Source organism: Cryptotermes secundus, unplaced genomic scaffold (genome assembly GCF_002891405.2).
Source record: "Cryptotermes secundus unplaced genomic scaffold, Csec_1.0 scaffold367, whole genome shotgun sequence".
Classification (NCBI taxonomy): domain Eukaryota; kingdom Metazoa; phylum Arthropoda; class Insecta; order Blattodea; family Kalotermitidae; genus Cryptotermes; species Cryptotermes secundus.
Genome location: NW_019731266.1, coordinates 716,023 through 732,232, shown reverse-complemented (window position 1 = coordinate 732,232; position 16,210 = coordinate 716,023). Strand labels below are relative to the sequence as shown.

At 35.3% G+C, this 16,210-nt stretch overlaps 1 protein-coding gene across 5 annotated transcripts in view; it reads left to right on the top strand.

Moving 5' to 3' along the window:
* The window catches only part of LOC111866763 (trichohyalin), a 152,626-nt gene extending 136,733 nt beyond the window's left edge, over positions 1-15,893 (top strand). For all 5 annotated transcript variants that reach the window (XM_033752399.1, XM_033752398.1, XM_023856006.2 and 2 more), the window contains 5 exons: positions 1,852-2,274; positions 4,056-4,216; positions 8,342-8,489; positions 10,017-10,163; positions 12,452-15,893. In XM_033752399.1, the coding sequence (XP_033608290.1) occupies positions 1,852-2,274; positions 4,056-4,216; positions 8,342-8,489; positions 10,017-10,163; positions 12,452-12,508 (936 nt within the window). In that variant the 3' untranslated portion in view covers positions 12,509-15,893. The remainder of the gene's footprint in view (positions 1-1,851; positions 2,275-4,055; positions 4,217-8,341; positions 8,490-10,016; positions 10,164-12,451) is intronic.
* The last annotated feature ends 317 nt before the right edge of the window (positions 15,894-16,210 follow it).

Sequence of the window (16,210 nt, the reverse complement as noted above, 5' to 3'; positions counted from 1 at the left end):
GACTTTGAATTAACAACAGTATATCCTCACATTTTCTTTTTAATTCTGAGATATTTGCCCATAACCCATGAGGGTTATTGAAATGGAACCTTTTTTGGAGCTTTCAGTGAACTTGGCCAGTCAAACAGGCTTCATTTTTACAGAATATAAATAAATTAATTAATTAATTAATATGGCTGTAGGGTGATATTCTTTGGATTAACAAATGTTGCTGTGGAGGCAGAAGTGTGACATAACTCTGTTTCCTTGTAAAATAAGATAACTGGATTAGAAAAATTAACCTCTCATAGTATAATACAGTGCTTCTCTTTTCCTGGGACAGTCAGAGTTCTTAGTTGTCACTGCTTTTACAGACATGAATGGCTTTTATGGAATGTGATATTATGTAGACTCACATAGGCACCTATCTACCACACTATGTCTCAGATCAAAAACTTAATATTCTCCATGTGACAAACACAGATCTCAGCAGTAATGCAGTCTGAAGGCATTCTAATAAGTCTAGATATACAGTAATATTTCTGCATTTATCTTTATGGGCTATCCCATGTTTAGAAAAAGACTATTATACTTGTGAAAATATCACTGAAACTTAGTCAAATAATGCAGAATACAAATTAAATGCATGCTCTATTGGACTCAGAACAGATCAGATGATTTAAGTTGTGATGTTGATATTGAAGTTAAAGGAATGGTCAGCGTACAATGAAGTTTTGAAACAGCCCTGTCTAATCTTAATGCTAGCCTGAAATGGTAGACTTGCTCGTAGATAAAAGAATAATATCTGACCTAACTATACAATTTATTACAGAGAGATTGCCTCTTCTGTAGAGACTGAAACTCTTTCTGTGCCTGTATCTTGAACTGTTTCACTAACTTGTATTATTCTTGATATTTTTACTGTGATTATTGTTAAAGGATATTCAAAACATTTGTGCAACATTTCAAATAAGAATATGTATGTATATTCCTGTGATTTACAAATTAATATTTGTTATTTCTAGCAAGAGACATTTCTCTTCATCGCAGTAGAACAGAACGTTGAAACTATTAACAATCTTCTGAAGTGAATTAAATTGGTTATATGACCTCTGGAGCAGGATGACAGTTTCATTTAGTGAGCACAGCAGTGATATTCTAAGAAAAGGAATTATATTATTGTTAGTATTAATTTTCAGTTTAAAATAAGGCTCTATTGCAAAATTTAAAACTTTTGTCCTAATAAATAACCACAACTTAGTTTTGCAGTCATCTCAGAGAATAAACATAACTACATCATAACTCAGTCAGAGAATCTGAGTCAATATAGCTGGTGCCACTAGATGTGAAACCCCATAAGAGTATCTTTCCTAAACATCTGATAGGCCATAACAGCTTGAGAGTGTAGCTCTTTCTGGTGAAACTAATACAGTTCTTTTCTCTTTCTCTTCCCCTGTCCTTGAATCCTTGCTTGGTTTGTTCTGTTGTTGCATGTACCACTAGGCTGGCCCTGCTGGCTTTCTCAAGAGCTTCTTCTAGTGCTCCTGCACTACTGTTTGGACTCAAAATAACATTTATTTATTTAGCACAACTTTTAGCATGTTCTTTGAAGATGGCTGTTCCATTGTTAATGCTGGACATGTGGACAGAGATTTGTCTTATAGCACTCAGATATTTTTATTACAAAGAGTATTATTTATTTGCTTTTATGAAAGCCATATCCTTAATTTATTTCATAGTTACATTTTAGCCACTATGATTTATTTCTACCATTTATTTCATTTTAGGAATCATACATATTATTATTTTGGGGCGAAGTTTTATTTATGTTTCATTAAACCTGACTCCCTCACAATTGGGACACAAATATAGGTGGAAGTGCAGGATAAATCTGTGGAGGTGAACATCAAAGAGGACAACGTCCAGATGGTTTATGACTTGAAAGAGGTCAAGAGAAATGAACTTAGAATCACAGAGCTGGAACAAGATGTTTGCAGTCTCGAGGAAGCACTGACAGACCAACACAAAGGGGAAGAGCTCCAAGGACTGCATGAGGAGTTAACAAAGAAAGATGCCAAGATCATGGACATGGAACAAGAGATCTGTGCCCTGGAAGCAGCCCTGAGGGACCACAGTCACATGGCAGAACTGGAGGAACTGGTGGGGGTAGTGCGCCAGAAGGATGAACGTATCGAGGAACTGGAGGAAGCCCTTAGAGAGAGTGTCCGTATCACAGCCGAGAGGGAGATGGTGTTGCAGGAGGAGGAGTCTTGCAGGAAGCAGATCATGGAGAAGGTTAGTGAATGTAAAGAAAGCAGAAGGATTTTCAGGAACTTATGATCACATGTTATGCTTGTCAGTATTAACAGTAGTGCGAAAGTAACTTTTACATTTTCTCCTTTTGCTGTCTATGGATTTAGACATTCAGTTTTCTCTGTATTCATCTTTCCATTTAAAACAGAAATACTGACCTCCCTCTACATATTTAACTTCCAGTTGTGTCCGATGTGATGCATCCCTTTACATTTATTTCAAATTTAATTTCAGAATCTTGAATTTTGCTAATAATTTTGTGTTTAACCAAAGATTCACACGTATAAAAGTGTGGAAAGTGCCATCACTTTGTAAATTTTCAGCTTCATGTTTTTCCTTCCTTGTAATTTTTATATTCCTTTGACACCAATGTATTTTAATTCTTTGCAAACTTGAGAAATGTCCCATCTCAAGGCATGCACTTGATGATGATTTGCTGATGATGGAGACGGAGAAGGTCTTTGATGGAATCAACTTTTATTCTGATTTATGCAGCTGGCCATCCAAGAAGATACAGCATTTTCTTTCTCTTTTAGTGGCCAATTAGTCTGCCTTTAACACTGCTGCTTTTTCTTCTGTGTATTTCGATACAGTTTAGTGGGGTGACCGGAAAATGGTTACCTGACAGTTTCAATTACTTCATATGCCTTCATGAATAATGTTTTATTTGAATGGTGAATGTTGGTAATTAAAGTAACTCTTTGATTTTAATTGTGCATAAATGGTTGATATTTATATTGTAAATGTATTTATTTAGACATGCTAGCAACGGTGAAATCTGTAGGCTGTTATTTGTAGTATATAATGTGAGACAGATGGAATAGATTTTCTTCAAAAACTCACTACAACGAGGTTGTGAATCATTTTTCTGTACCAGTGAATATATAAAGAGAAATTTTGACAAAAAGTAAAGTGCATGTAGGAGAGATGTTGAGGCTTCCACATTTTCTAGGCTTTCTGCTCACAGATGGTAGTGAGGTTGTCAGCCTTATGCACCAGCTACTCTTTATGTAACCCCGGGAATATTCCTGATACTCATTTCTGTTAGAGGCTGAGTCAACTCCAGGGTCATAGTGCAGCTGGAAGGATTGGGTCAATTGAAAAATCTAATGACCTCATTGGGAATCAAACCCACAACCTTTCAGCTTTACCTGGAGAGCATATAAGACAGTTCAAATTTACAGAATAGTCCAAATATCCATGTTAATGAAGGGGGAAAAGATGTAGGAATAATGAAAAGCATGGATAATCGAGGTTTCAGGTGTGGTTTTGAAGCAATGGCGATTGTTGAATATACAAGTCTGGAAATGTATTAATACCATCTGATATATACAGTTATCTTGAAAACTGTAGGACTTAGGGAACATAAAAGATGTTTCAGTTTTCTCTACAAGGTTCTTTTGAAACATTTTTCTGTGATAAGTGATTAGCAAGTTATGCTCACTTCAGTGCTTCATCTGTAGTGGTTGCTTGAGAGTACATCATAAAATTCTGCTGTATCAAATTTTATAAAAATCCAGTCAGCAGTTTTTGAATTATTTCCTGCATACAGAAGGATGGATGGATGGATGGATGGATTGAGTGAACTTAATAGGCACTGTGTAGAATTGCAAATGCTCCTAAAATATTGCATGGATAAGCTGCAAACAGGATAATGTGCACAAAGATAATCAGTAGCATCCAGTATGTTTAAGGTAACCATTGAGGCTATGTAGGCATTATAAATTATGGAAGGTGCCTGAAGTATACATATTGTGTTACAGGTTGGTAAACTGGAGCAAAGGCTGTTGTCCCTGCAGACGGCACACGCCCTGCGTTGCAGTACCTGCAGACCCTTGCTGATGCGCTTGCAGGAGCTTGAGAGACGACTCACACAGCTGCTGGCGGAGAGGAGGGAACACCTTCAAGATCTTGCTCAGATGAAGTATGGTCATGTAATATAAACAAATTCGTGATAGGAAGCTTTCAAGACTATACAGAACTGGATTGCGCTATATAATTAAGAAATCTTATATGACAGACTCCAAATCCAGCTGAGTATGATAATTAATTACAATTATCACAATAGAAATGAGGGCTGAACAAATTCTTTCAACATTAGTTCTTTAAGTTACTTTGTTTCCCAAGTGCATTTAAATATAAGTAGAAGCAGGTTCTAATGGTAGCAACAACAGAAAAGTGACTCCATTGTTTTTGCTTGTTAGGCAACTTGTGTTAGAACTCTTCTACTTCTCCTCCACTTCCTACTCCTCCTTTCCATTTTTTATAAAAACTAAATTTGGAAATCTTCAAAAATAATACTGTTAAATACTTGTGACATGCAATCAACGTTTTAAATACTACTATAAAGTTTTTAATGTCTTTGCGATATCCTCCAGGAATTCTTCAACCTAATACAAATTAAACACTGTTCTATCTTGCAAATGAATTAAATGTTGGGTGGTGTTAGAAACAATTATATACTGCATAAATACATACATACTCGTACATACATTACATTGTGTAGATTCAAAGTAAGTCAGAATGACTGTAGAATGTGGAACAAGTCATACAGATACAAAAGCCATAAATACAGTACAACTGAGAGACAAAAAAATATACAACCACATATATAAGTCAGTACTGTCAACTTATGCAATGTACATAACCTTTTAAAAGGACGAGTCGTTTTTAGACAGTAGAAATTCATCAACAGAGTAGAATGAGTATGTATTTAAGTATCGTTTCAGTGCCAATTTAAATTGCGCCTTTTCATTCATTAGACTTTTGAGACTAGATGGTAGATTGTTGAAAATTTTAATGCCAGAATAATATGCGCTTTTCTGAAAACATGTCAGGTTGGCAACCAGTCTATGGAGATGGTGCTTGTTTCTCGTGTTAACACTGTGTAAATCCGAATTGGTCTGAAAACATTCTTGGTTATTTATAATAAAGCTTAATAATGAAAATATATATTCACATGGAAGATGTAAGATCTGTAATCTCTTAAATACAATAAATCTCTACAAGAATTTTGAGGTTTTATGCCCACCATGATTTTAACAATTTTCTTTTGTAATTTGCTGCCAGATGAATTACTCCAAAATATTATTCCATACTTAATTATAGAGTGAAAGTAGGCAAAATAAACTGATTTCAGTGTATCAATGTTGTTGACATGTAACAAAGCTGTTACTGTATAACATGCCACACTTAACTTTGGAACCAACTGATCGATATGGTATTTCCATTTTAAAATTTCTTCAGCCAGCTATACACTTAAAACACTATCAACATAACATGAATCTTAGCTTGAAGGTGGAACATTGATAACCATCTACCAAATTATAGTGTACATCAAGAAAATAATTAGTATAATCCTTATTTCCTTAAGAGTCTCATGTCTCATAACATAACTGCAATAAAAATTACATGCATTCAATTTAAGTGAAATACAAAATTAATTAATTAACAAATAGGGATTCCTGTAGAGAGTTGTTTAAGAAACTAGATATATTATCGTTTTATTCTCATTATATATTTTCCTTACTAATTTTTGTAATTGATAATACACTCAACTCATGATTATCTGGGATAATGGTGGGGATGGAAATCACAATTAATCGAAAACCCGGTTAAGAGAAATTTTATTAAAAGTAGTATTGTAATACTGTACCTTCATAATACTATAGGCCTACCTGTATTTAAATTTATTCAACCTCATTTTTATGTCATCTAATGGCCTATTTAATACATTTTTTACATTACACTGAAGTATGAATTAGTTATTTCAATCACAGTGTTCAACAACATCCAGCACTTTTTACGAATATTCACACTTAACACTTAAAAAAATTAATATTGTCGTTTGCTTTTTCGCGGCATTTTCCTTCTTACGGATATCCATACGAAGCCTACGTAATATTAGCTTGTCACTTAATAAACTGTTCTCTTCACTCTCGAAATAGTCTAGTAAGGATTCCAAATGATTAAGAGCAGCACCATGTGATATTTTCTTACTAGTAGCACTGTCCACCTCTTCCTCATACTCACTTTCTTCCCGCTCTTCTGGCTGCACCCCCACTGAACTTACAGTTTCGTCACTGCTTAACATTTTGAAGCCTGGCTCACAGGAGTTTCTGTTGAATACTTTACACAACACGCTTCCTTTTACACCCTGACATTTTGCTAACGCACTTGAATATCGATACAAAGAGGGTAACTGGAGTGGTGTATCTGTCCTTGAAACTTTCCACAAATCCTTGCATTCTTTCACCCCTACCCTAGAACATTGTGTTAGCATAACGGGGCCAAAAAATGCAGAGCTCGGTTCACACTAGTGCGAAAATAGTGTTACAACTCACCATGTGAAACAAAAGTGAATGAATATTAAACAACATATAAGCCTCAAAAACGCCCCGGTTAATCCGCCCCCGGATAATCGAGAATTGAGTGTATCTCCTTATTTAAAACAAATTCAGAGTTATATGATATCATCACCAGAGGTAAAAATAATGTTTACCCTTCACAACCAAGGTTGTCTCTCTATAAAAATGGTGTTTATTATATGGGTATAAAGGCATTTAATCACTTACCTCCTTGCATAAAATAATTGACTGATGATAAGAATCAATTTAAAAATACTCTAAAAAAACTACCTTCTATTGAATTCCTTTTATTCACTGAAGGATTTTTTTAATAGTAATTACTAATTTTAATGTGAAATTTTATGTATTATGTATTTTATGTTTTATGTATTATGGTTGCTTTATTTTGGCATGTCAACATGTCACAATATATTATCATCTACCTTTTGGTATGATGATTTTTTACAATATTAAATTTAAGATGTTGTTATGTTTAATGTTAATGTAGGAAGATAAACAGTTTGGTTTATTGTTTGACCTGACCTATGCTTATTTTCATAGCATGTGTGACTTAGTTACTTGTCTGTGACTGGTTCTATATCCTCAGGCATATTTGTAGCCTAGATTGGGTTGAGGGAATTTTACAATGGAATAAATACATAAATGGGAAAACTGGATAGAGCTTTGTAGACAGTTGACTCATATCTAAAAAAGGGTACCAGGACATCCCATTGGATATAGGAATATTGGAAGATCAATAAAATTCTGATGAGATAAAATACAGAATGGATCAGAATGATCCATAGGATCCAAACGATGAAGTTGGCAAGAAATTTTCCTTGTCAGTCGGTTATGAAGTGTAGAAATATTTTGATAAGGTTTATTCTTACTGACGCTATGTTTGCATTAAGTTAAACAGGGTTGTACCATCTGGCATATCCAGCTATTTAATTAACAGTAAATCATAAAGCCAGACATGTTTCAGTAAAATATGGCCACATTCAGGGGCAGCCAATTGTAGAAGGAAACTTTACATTAGGTTTACATGATGTATTTAAAATTTGTTTATATTTGTCTAGATTTTGTTTCTATATTTCATTGACTTCTTATGTTATGCTTATTTTAATAGCAATAGTATTTTAAGCATAGACCTGTAAACGAATCTTCAGTAGTTCACAGATATCTAATATGAAATTTCATTTCACAGTTGGATGCCCCTGAAGATGCCTATGTATATGACTGAAACATGTCAAACTTTATGTTTACTTGAAGAAAGCAGTCTTCTGGGATTTGGCACCGTGTATCTGTGGTGTTAACCGACGTTTCGGAGGAACGTATCGCCTCCATCTTCAGGGTAGAAGAAAAAATATAAGAAATCTGCAAGCAAGGAGACCGTGAGAACCGGTAAAAGCAGACTGTTCCTCCGAAACGTCGGTTAACACCACATATACACGGTGCCAAATCCCAGAAGACTGCTTTCTTCATAGTCACCGCCATGAAAGCCTCAAATCTTTATGTTTACTTATTGATTTAGAAACTGGATGCAGCAGATGGTACTTTCGTGTTTAACTTAAGAGAAATATTTATTTAGCAATCTGTATTCATCTGTGTCTTTTTGCCTTCTGATCTGATTCCCATTGTCATATGTTGCAAATGGTACTCCTGATTCTTTTGTAAAATTTTACTTATGTTTCTGTATGCAGGCAGGAGGCTCTTGAAGCTGCTATAAGTGAAAAGGATGCTCACCTGGCGCTGTTGGAAGTGTCCGGGATCAGAACTGCTCGGCAGGCAGAAGAGGCTGATCAGCTGCATGCTGATCGACGACGTCTCATGGAGAAACTGAAGGAAGAGGTGTGTGGCACTTTGCTGGTTAACAAATAGAGGAGTGGCGGTACATCACTGTATGCCGCACAAGTAACTACCATTAGCCCACTATCACATGGTTTCACACAGACACAAATAGTGCATTAGAATGCCGAGTATCTGAATTAAATAGTGACCGATTTGGTTCAGATAATTGGTTGAAATTCTTATCCATGAAAAAATCGTATTATAATGTACTATACTATTACATATAATGATAATAATAAAAGCGCAAAAAAATTAAAGACAGATGAAACATGAAAGTTAATAAATATAATTATAAGTAAACATTTTTGGACAATATATTTGAAAAAGTCCGACGGTGGTGTTTGTTTAACAGACAAAACTCATTTCCCAGCTGATAAACCGTACAAGCATTTCTGCATAAGAAGCTCTGTTGCAGTGATTTGGTTAATTGGAGATTCATATAATTAGAGTTAAGCTGTATTTCTGTACTTTCTTCATCCGATTGTACAGTCCACTAAAAACCTTGGACTCATTTATGACAGATGCTTGTTTGCCTCTATTATTTGCCTTCTGAGTCAATGTCTCCACTTTCAGCTTCCCACGTTACTCATCCAGCATCCATCATTAGATTTCTCAACATATGTACTCTCCCCACTATGGGATTGAGGATTTACCATTGTCAGTGATTTAGACTATGTTGTCATAAACAATGTTTGACCCTGGTTCATAGAGCTGATGGACTTTGTTTTTCCAGAGTTGAGGTTCTTAGCAACATGGCCATCACCTGACCCGGAGGGTCAGGGTCTACCTTTTGTATGGCCCCTACCCTTATACCTGTCTAGCTCAGGTGATCCTACCAGAAACTTATACTCTCCAGGTGATCTGAACAAGCAGAACTCCCCTCCATGTTAAGGCAGTATCCCGGGGGGAGAATAAGATTTCTATAATTATTATTACTATTAAAATTGATTGTAGAAACTCCTGTTATTCATTTCATAAACTATCACCATCCACAGTTCCAAAAAGAAAATAGTAACTGTCATAATCTGGAAGGAAATAACCATGCAAAATAAACACATCTACAGTGGCAGCTTCTAATAATGTATCATAATCAGTATCTGGGAAAGTTTGAAAGTTCTGCTGCTGATCTGCAGAGTGGTGGATAATGCACACAGATAATCAAGAGTCTACTGTGTAGCATACTTAAAATATTATTTTGTGTACAGTGATGATTCTTTGGTTCGTCTTTTATCTTGGCATAAGAAATACAAACACCTGATTAAACGTTGGATTCCGTATCAGTTTCTCTTGTGTAAAGTATCGTGAGAAAGACTGGCTAAAAAATATTAGGGGGGGGGGTTAAGAATTGCATGAGTTTGCACTTCATTATTTGCTAAGAATACACCAAAACTCACCACTCTTACAATCAAACCAACTACTTGTTCATGAAACATAGTAAAGTAAATTGTGTGAACTGTAAATCCATTGGTCTAAGTTCTACAGAAGAACCTTCTCCGATAAGTGAGGTGCATTTTTTGTTCATGTCAGAATGAATGGAGCGTTCGCCTGCTGCAGGAGTATTCAGAACCTGACCATATGTCTCTGGGTCCTTCTTTGTTGGATCTGGATATGGGGGAAGACCAAAACTGTACACACAGTGGCAACCACAATGGCCAAATTCATCAGCAGAATGAGGTCAGTACAACCAGCCTGCAGTACGGTACTATTTCAGTATATTATTTTATGAGAACAACTTGACAAGCATTTCACTAATACTGAAAGCTCTTCAACAAATATAATTTTGTAGCATTTGAGGTTCTCACGGTGGTTATGAAAAGTACTGTCTTCTGTGATAAAGCCATATAATCCATTGAAAGTCAGCCAACCTTTCATAGGAACATATCACCATCATCTTCATTGTCGATTAAGCCAAGCAAGACACCAGCTTGCTACCTTCTTTCACATTGGTATTTTGCTTGGCTTATTTGACCCTGAAGATGGAGACAATATGTTCCTCCAGGATGTCAGTTGTCTTCCAAGGAACCACATAGCATTATACCCCAGAGATAGTACTCTTCAAATATAATTTTGGTTTATAAGAGTACAAGCCTGTGCTTTGTTTGTTGGAGCTGAGCTTCTTGCAGTGGTGACTGTGAAGAATCCTGTCTCTTGGGATATAATGCTGTGTAGTCCAGTGGAACTGACAAATGTTTCTGAATAACATATCACCTCCTTCTTCAGGGTCAGAGAATAATGCAAGTAAGAAACCAGCATGAAACAGGCAGCAAGCACAGTTCTGCTTGCTGCCTACTTCATGCTGGTTTCTTACTTGGCTTACTCTTCAACCCTGAAGATGGCGGCAACATGTTTCACAGAAATGCCAGTTGACTTTCAGTGGACTACACATCATTATATCCCAGAAGACAGAATTCTAGCCTTTCATGTATTTTGAATCAAACTTTATTGATTTTCTCAAAAAATAGCTCATAATATGTACAATAATCAACCAAAGGCATTAAATTTATGTCCAGTAAGATCTGCAGTCATTGTTTGAAACAGTTTCTATATAGCCAGAGATATTAATCTACTTAGGATCTATGGAATGCAAATAAATTCAATTCAATTCAATTCAATATGAAAATTACTGTTTTGTTGGATGTGATGCTTTCTAATTTGGTAGAAAGGTATCAACATTTCAGTGAAACTTTCTGGCTCTTTGTTGTTCTACCCTGAAAATGAAAGCATCAATTTCCATGAAACATTGGTAAAATAATAGTATGTACTTTCCTTTTGGTTACAATTTAAAAATCTTGCTTTTTAATGCTAAGTTTTGGGGAGCTCACATGTCATGTTCTGTATAATATTTGAGGTTCTCATAGCAGTAAGTATGGGTACAGTCCTCTGAGATGTGATGACATGTAGTCTCAATAGAAGTTTTATGATGTTTCAAAGGTACATACTGCCTTGATCTTCAGGGTGAAAGGGTAAGCTGAATAAGTAAGAGCAGCAAGCATTAGGTTCTACTTCCTTGCTCAGTCTACTTTTTAACCTGAAGATGGAAGCAACATATTCTTCCAAATTACCATTAAACTTCTACTAGATTACATGGCATCACATCCAGAAGGAAATTTATTTTATATAATATGATAATTTGGAGGTTAAGTTTTAAAGTTTCTTTAGTTTATCTGATTTTATTTAATATTTTATTTGATCTCTTATTATTTGTCATAAGATTATATTACTGTGTGGTTAACATATAATTTTCTTGTGAGTTCTTATCCACAAAAATGTTTGTGATCATTCACTCATATGAGTATCTGCTCCAGTATGCCAGTATGAGGTGATAGTTCTTTACTTCACAGTCCAGAATTTGCTTGCAGTACAACAGGAACTGTAAGTCCACTATGGACACATTTTTCTGAAGATTATATGTTGCCACAGGACACATGAGCAGAGAGTATTAATTCAAATCACAGTAAAAAATTGTAAACATTATGTCAAAGAAACAAACAAATAGTGTACATCAGACACTGATATCCCTAAGGTACTGAAGCAGTAAGTCATACAGTAAAAATCTTCAGTCATCAATAACATGGGCATTATATTTTCTATTTTTGTGTCTTTGATCTATAAATGTGTGACTGAAGGCACAGATGAATGAAGTTGGCATTCATTTCCATCAATGGTAATAATACTGATTTATTCCTTATAAGCATGGGTCTGTAGAAACACTGACCTTACTAGTGGGTAGGCATGTACTTCACTAGGTATTGAACATAGAAACTGAAAATTACTAGTGCATGTGCCTAACTCTATGTACAATGAAGCCATGATTGGTTTTTCTTACTTTCTGGGTAGAACATTCTAGCTTTAAGAGTTAATGAATTCCCATCTGTTGTCCTCTCCTTGAAGAGTAAGAACTTAATACAGAAGTTGTTTATGTTAACGCATTCATGTGACTTATGTATGAATTTTGTTTGAAGGTTGACCAAGACAGTTTGGAAGCAGTGAGCCCAAACATAACACCACCGCCAACTTGAAGACATCTCACCAGTCCTGCCAACCTAGTCAATATTTTTGTTCCACAAGCTTCATCCTGTAGACTGAGATATTTCACCCCTATTTCTGTCTCACATAAAATAATTTCTAAATAGTGAGTTACACGGTCAGGAGTGCTGCACTTTGATCGCGTGATATAAGTTCCTTCCAGTTTGAAAATGCACTGCCGTAAGGAAAGGACCATTGACTCTGGATGCCTGGACTGCTGGTTAGGTATCTGTGCAGTGTTGGGAGATATTGACAGTCAGACACAGATGACAGCAACTGAAAACTTGAACACAGTATCACATCTGTGAACTGCATGTACAAGACTTTCACAGCAATAACACTTCTATAGGAAAGACATAACCAATTATTGGTATGAAATGCAAAGAACTCACTCTCATGAATTTGGAACTATACTCTATGCATGGATTAAAGAAGGTACAGTAATGACAATAAAAAATGAAACTCAATGAAACACGTCTTCCTGTGGTGGAAGTGTGCTCTAAAATAAAAGCACAATAAACTTGTAAGTTATATGAAGAGAAGTCATGTTGCATAGATATCTCCTGCAGTAATTATCAGAAGTAGAACAAAGTCTTTACTTTCATATTTTGTTTACTTCACTTCAGAGTGGAAACATCTTGTGTCCATGTAATCTGAAACTTGTTTCAAACAAATACGACCATTTGCCCATTTGGATTTTTTTTTTTTTTGCCTGGAACACAAAACTGGTCTTTGATTATATTACATAGGTGTCCTAAACTAAGCCATAAACCTCCTATCCATCTATCCATGCACAAGATTAGCTTGTTCCCCCATACGAGTTAACTTTTGAGGCAAATTTGTAGAATTCTTTGTTGTCTCTCTCAGCTGGCAAGGTACATGTTGTCAGGCACAATCCCATTCTACCAGCTTGTCCATTGTGAAGGCTGTTCAACATCTTATTGTAACATATTACTATGAAAAGAGTGTGTTTTGCACATCTTGTGTTCTTGGGAGCAGATCTTCTGACTTCGACAGTCCAGTGTGTATAAAATGTGTATCAATGTCATATTCTTGTGAAAATGTGTCACCAATAATCATGATGTCCCTCAAAATATATCATACAGTTTATGTGACTATCCCAGACCTTGTTTGTTGCAAGGATCCTTCAGAGGGGAACTTTTTTCTGCATGGTTGGTGACCCCAGTGTACATTAAAACTGTGTATATGAGGCCAGTGTTATGATAAACAGTATCATATGTCATGGAATTAATATTGTATATAATAACTGTATAATGTTGATATGACTGAATTTAACTGTTGTGACGTTTTGAGTTCATATCAGACTGTGTGGTGGGTGTGACAGCTGGCACATAGTGACAATTACAGTATGTGTTTTCTGGAACTGAGTGAGGGATAACTCAAACAGTATACAGCACATAGCTATAGTTGCATTCCACCTATCAACATTTGCTGAGCTTTAAAAAGTGGTTTTGCAGCACTAATATGTACATAAGAAAACTGGTGGCATTGCAAGAGAACATATATTCTATTGATAGATGATGAACTGTTGCGGGTGATTTAGATTAGCCAGTTCTAGTGAGGTCATCCAGACAATGTGTGTTTATCCATAGACCAGAATCATGGTTATAACAGCTATAGGAGGACTGTTTGTTAATCTTCATGTCTCAAATAATCTGGAATACAGATTCCTTGTACAGAAATACTTTTTAAAATGAAATGAAGCAAACCAAATAAATAGAAAAGGGATTGTAGAGAAAATATGCTAGGGATGGGCATTTTTTAAAATTAATGTACTTGGCAAGATTTTATGTCTTCCCAAAGACTTAACCTGAATTATTATTTCTTTGGTAGCTGAAGTTCCTTTCAAGAATATGGAAGATGCTAAGATACATAAACTGTTTTTTAAATTTCATACAGTCAGTGCAACAACATATTTAATGTAAATGTTAGTGTAAACACCTCTAATTTAATTATCAAAATCAGAATTCTAGAATGTTTTGACATTTGCAACTACCCTGTGTGTCGTGCCCATCCCTCCTCTCAGCAACACTAATTGTGCACGTGCAAGGACAAAGTGCTGTCACTGCGGAGTGAGGTTATTGAGTGTCACAGCTATACTGCCATTATCTGTGCCATTACTTAATACATGTACTATGTTACATTGTTTCCTACCAGTGTCGAGGTTGTGTAACCTTAATGAGAAATATGCATTTTTAAAGTGTCCATAAATTGCTTTGCCTCTGGTGGCATATCTCATAAATCAATTGCTGAATTCTCTAAAGTATTAGATCAGTTATTTATATAAAGTGACCCTGAATATACATTTATCATAGTAATAATCATTATCCTGTATCTATGTAAATATGGAAATTTTGGGGCTTGGAGGAGGCCACAAGAGAATTGAAGAAACTTTCAGACATTTTCCAAAGTCTTTGCAAATTACAATGGTAACTTGCTTCAGAAAAAAAATTTGTTTAACAGATTTGTAGCTGCTTGCATGATACGGCATTGCACTGCCAAGTAATGAAGTATTACTTCTGGTATTATTGAGTTTCATGACTGTGTTTATCATCTTGTATTCTGAAGGAGCACAATGTTTTGGAAACTGGGTGGACAAAGTCCAGAAACTCAGCAATTCTGAGAGTAATATACCACTGTCAGGACCCTTTGGAACTTTTTTTAATATACCATTTACTTTCTGCTTGTAAAAAATGATGCTGACATGTAACAAGTGAAATCCAAAATTAATTACATAAATGAAGTGGTGTTCCATTAGAGGGATGGAATAAGTCCAGAAGTCACTAATAATTTTGTGCTGATGGATAAAATATCCTCTATATAAGATTAATTTGTCAAAAGCAACAACAGTTGAGGTGTTGATATTTGAATGAGTACCAGCTATGATGTATTTTAATTTGGGTTGTTGCCTTTTGCAGTGTGGTACAATTTTGTCTCACAGGTGGTTACTAATATTTTGGAAAAACCTATTGCCTCCAGTTTTAGGGGTAGCAGGGTCCATCAAAACCATGATAACCACTTATGAAATTACATGGTGTCATACTGTAGAAGACCACAATCCAAATTTTTCCCATTATGCATGCTATCACGGTGTATCATTCATTCTACCCACAACTTCACTGGATGCAGGGTAAGACAGATTTGTTTTCATATAATATTTGCTCAAATTACTTAAAATTACCCGCGAACAGCAAAGTCATACCTGTCTATTTTGTATGTTTAGCCCGAAAAACTGTTTACAGATTTCACTGAAATTTTGTATCTTTTTTCCTTCTAAAAGTGTCTCAGCATGCAAATATTAGAACATAACTTATTATAAAATATAAATCTCAGTAGATCTATAGCTTTCATTTGAAACTTTTTCTTAATTTGTTATGTATATATAATGAAAATCAATAAATATCCAGTTATGCAGTATCTATACGTCTAGGATACTCATGGAACCGGCAAATATTTCAAAGAAAAAGTACATATTTTGTAAATGAACTTGAAAAACAATGTTGTGGTGTTTATATGTGCACACACAACTTGGTATGCTATGCTACCCATCTTTCCATCTCACAAATACCTCTACAGTAGTAGTGATCCATGATTACAGTAGATGCTAGTTGAATATGTGATCATGTTAGAGGATATCTAAAATCATTCACTTAAGAAGAATCTAAAGAACTAAA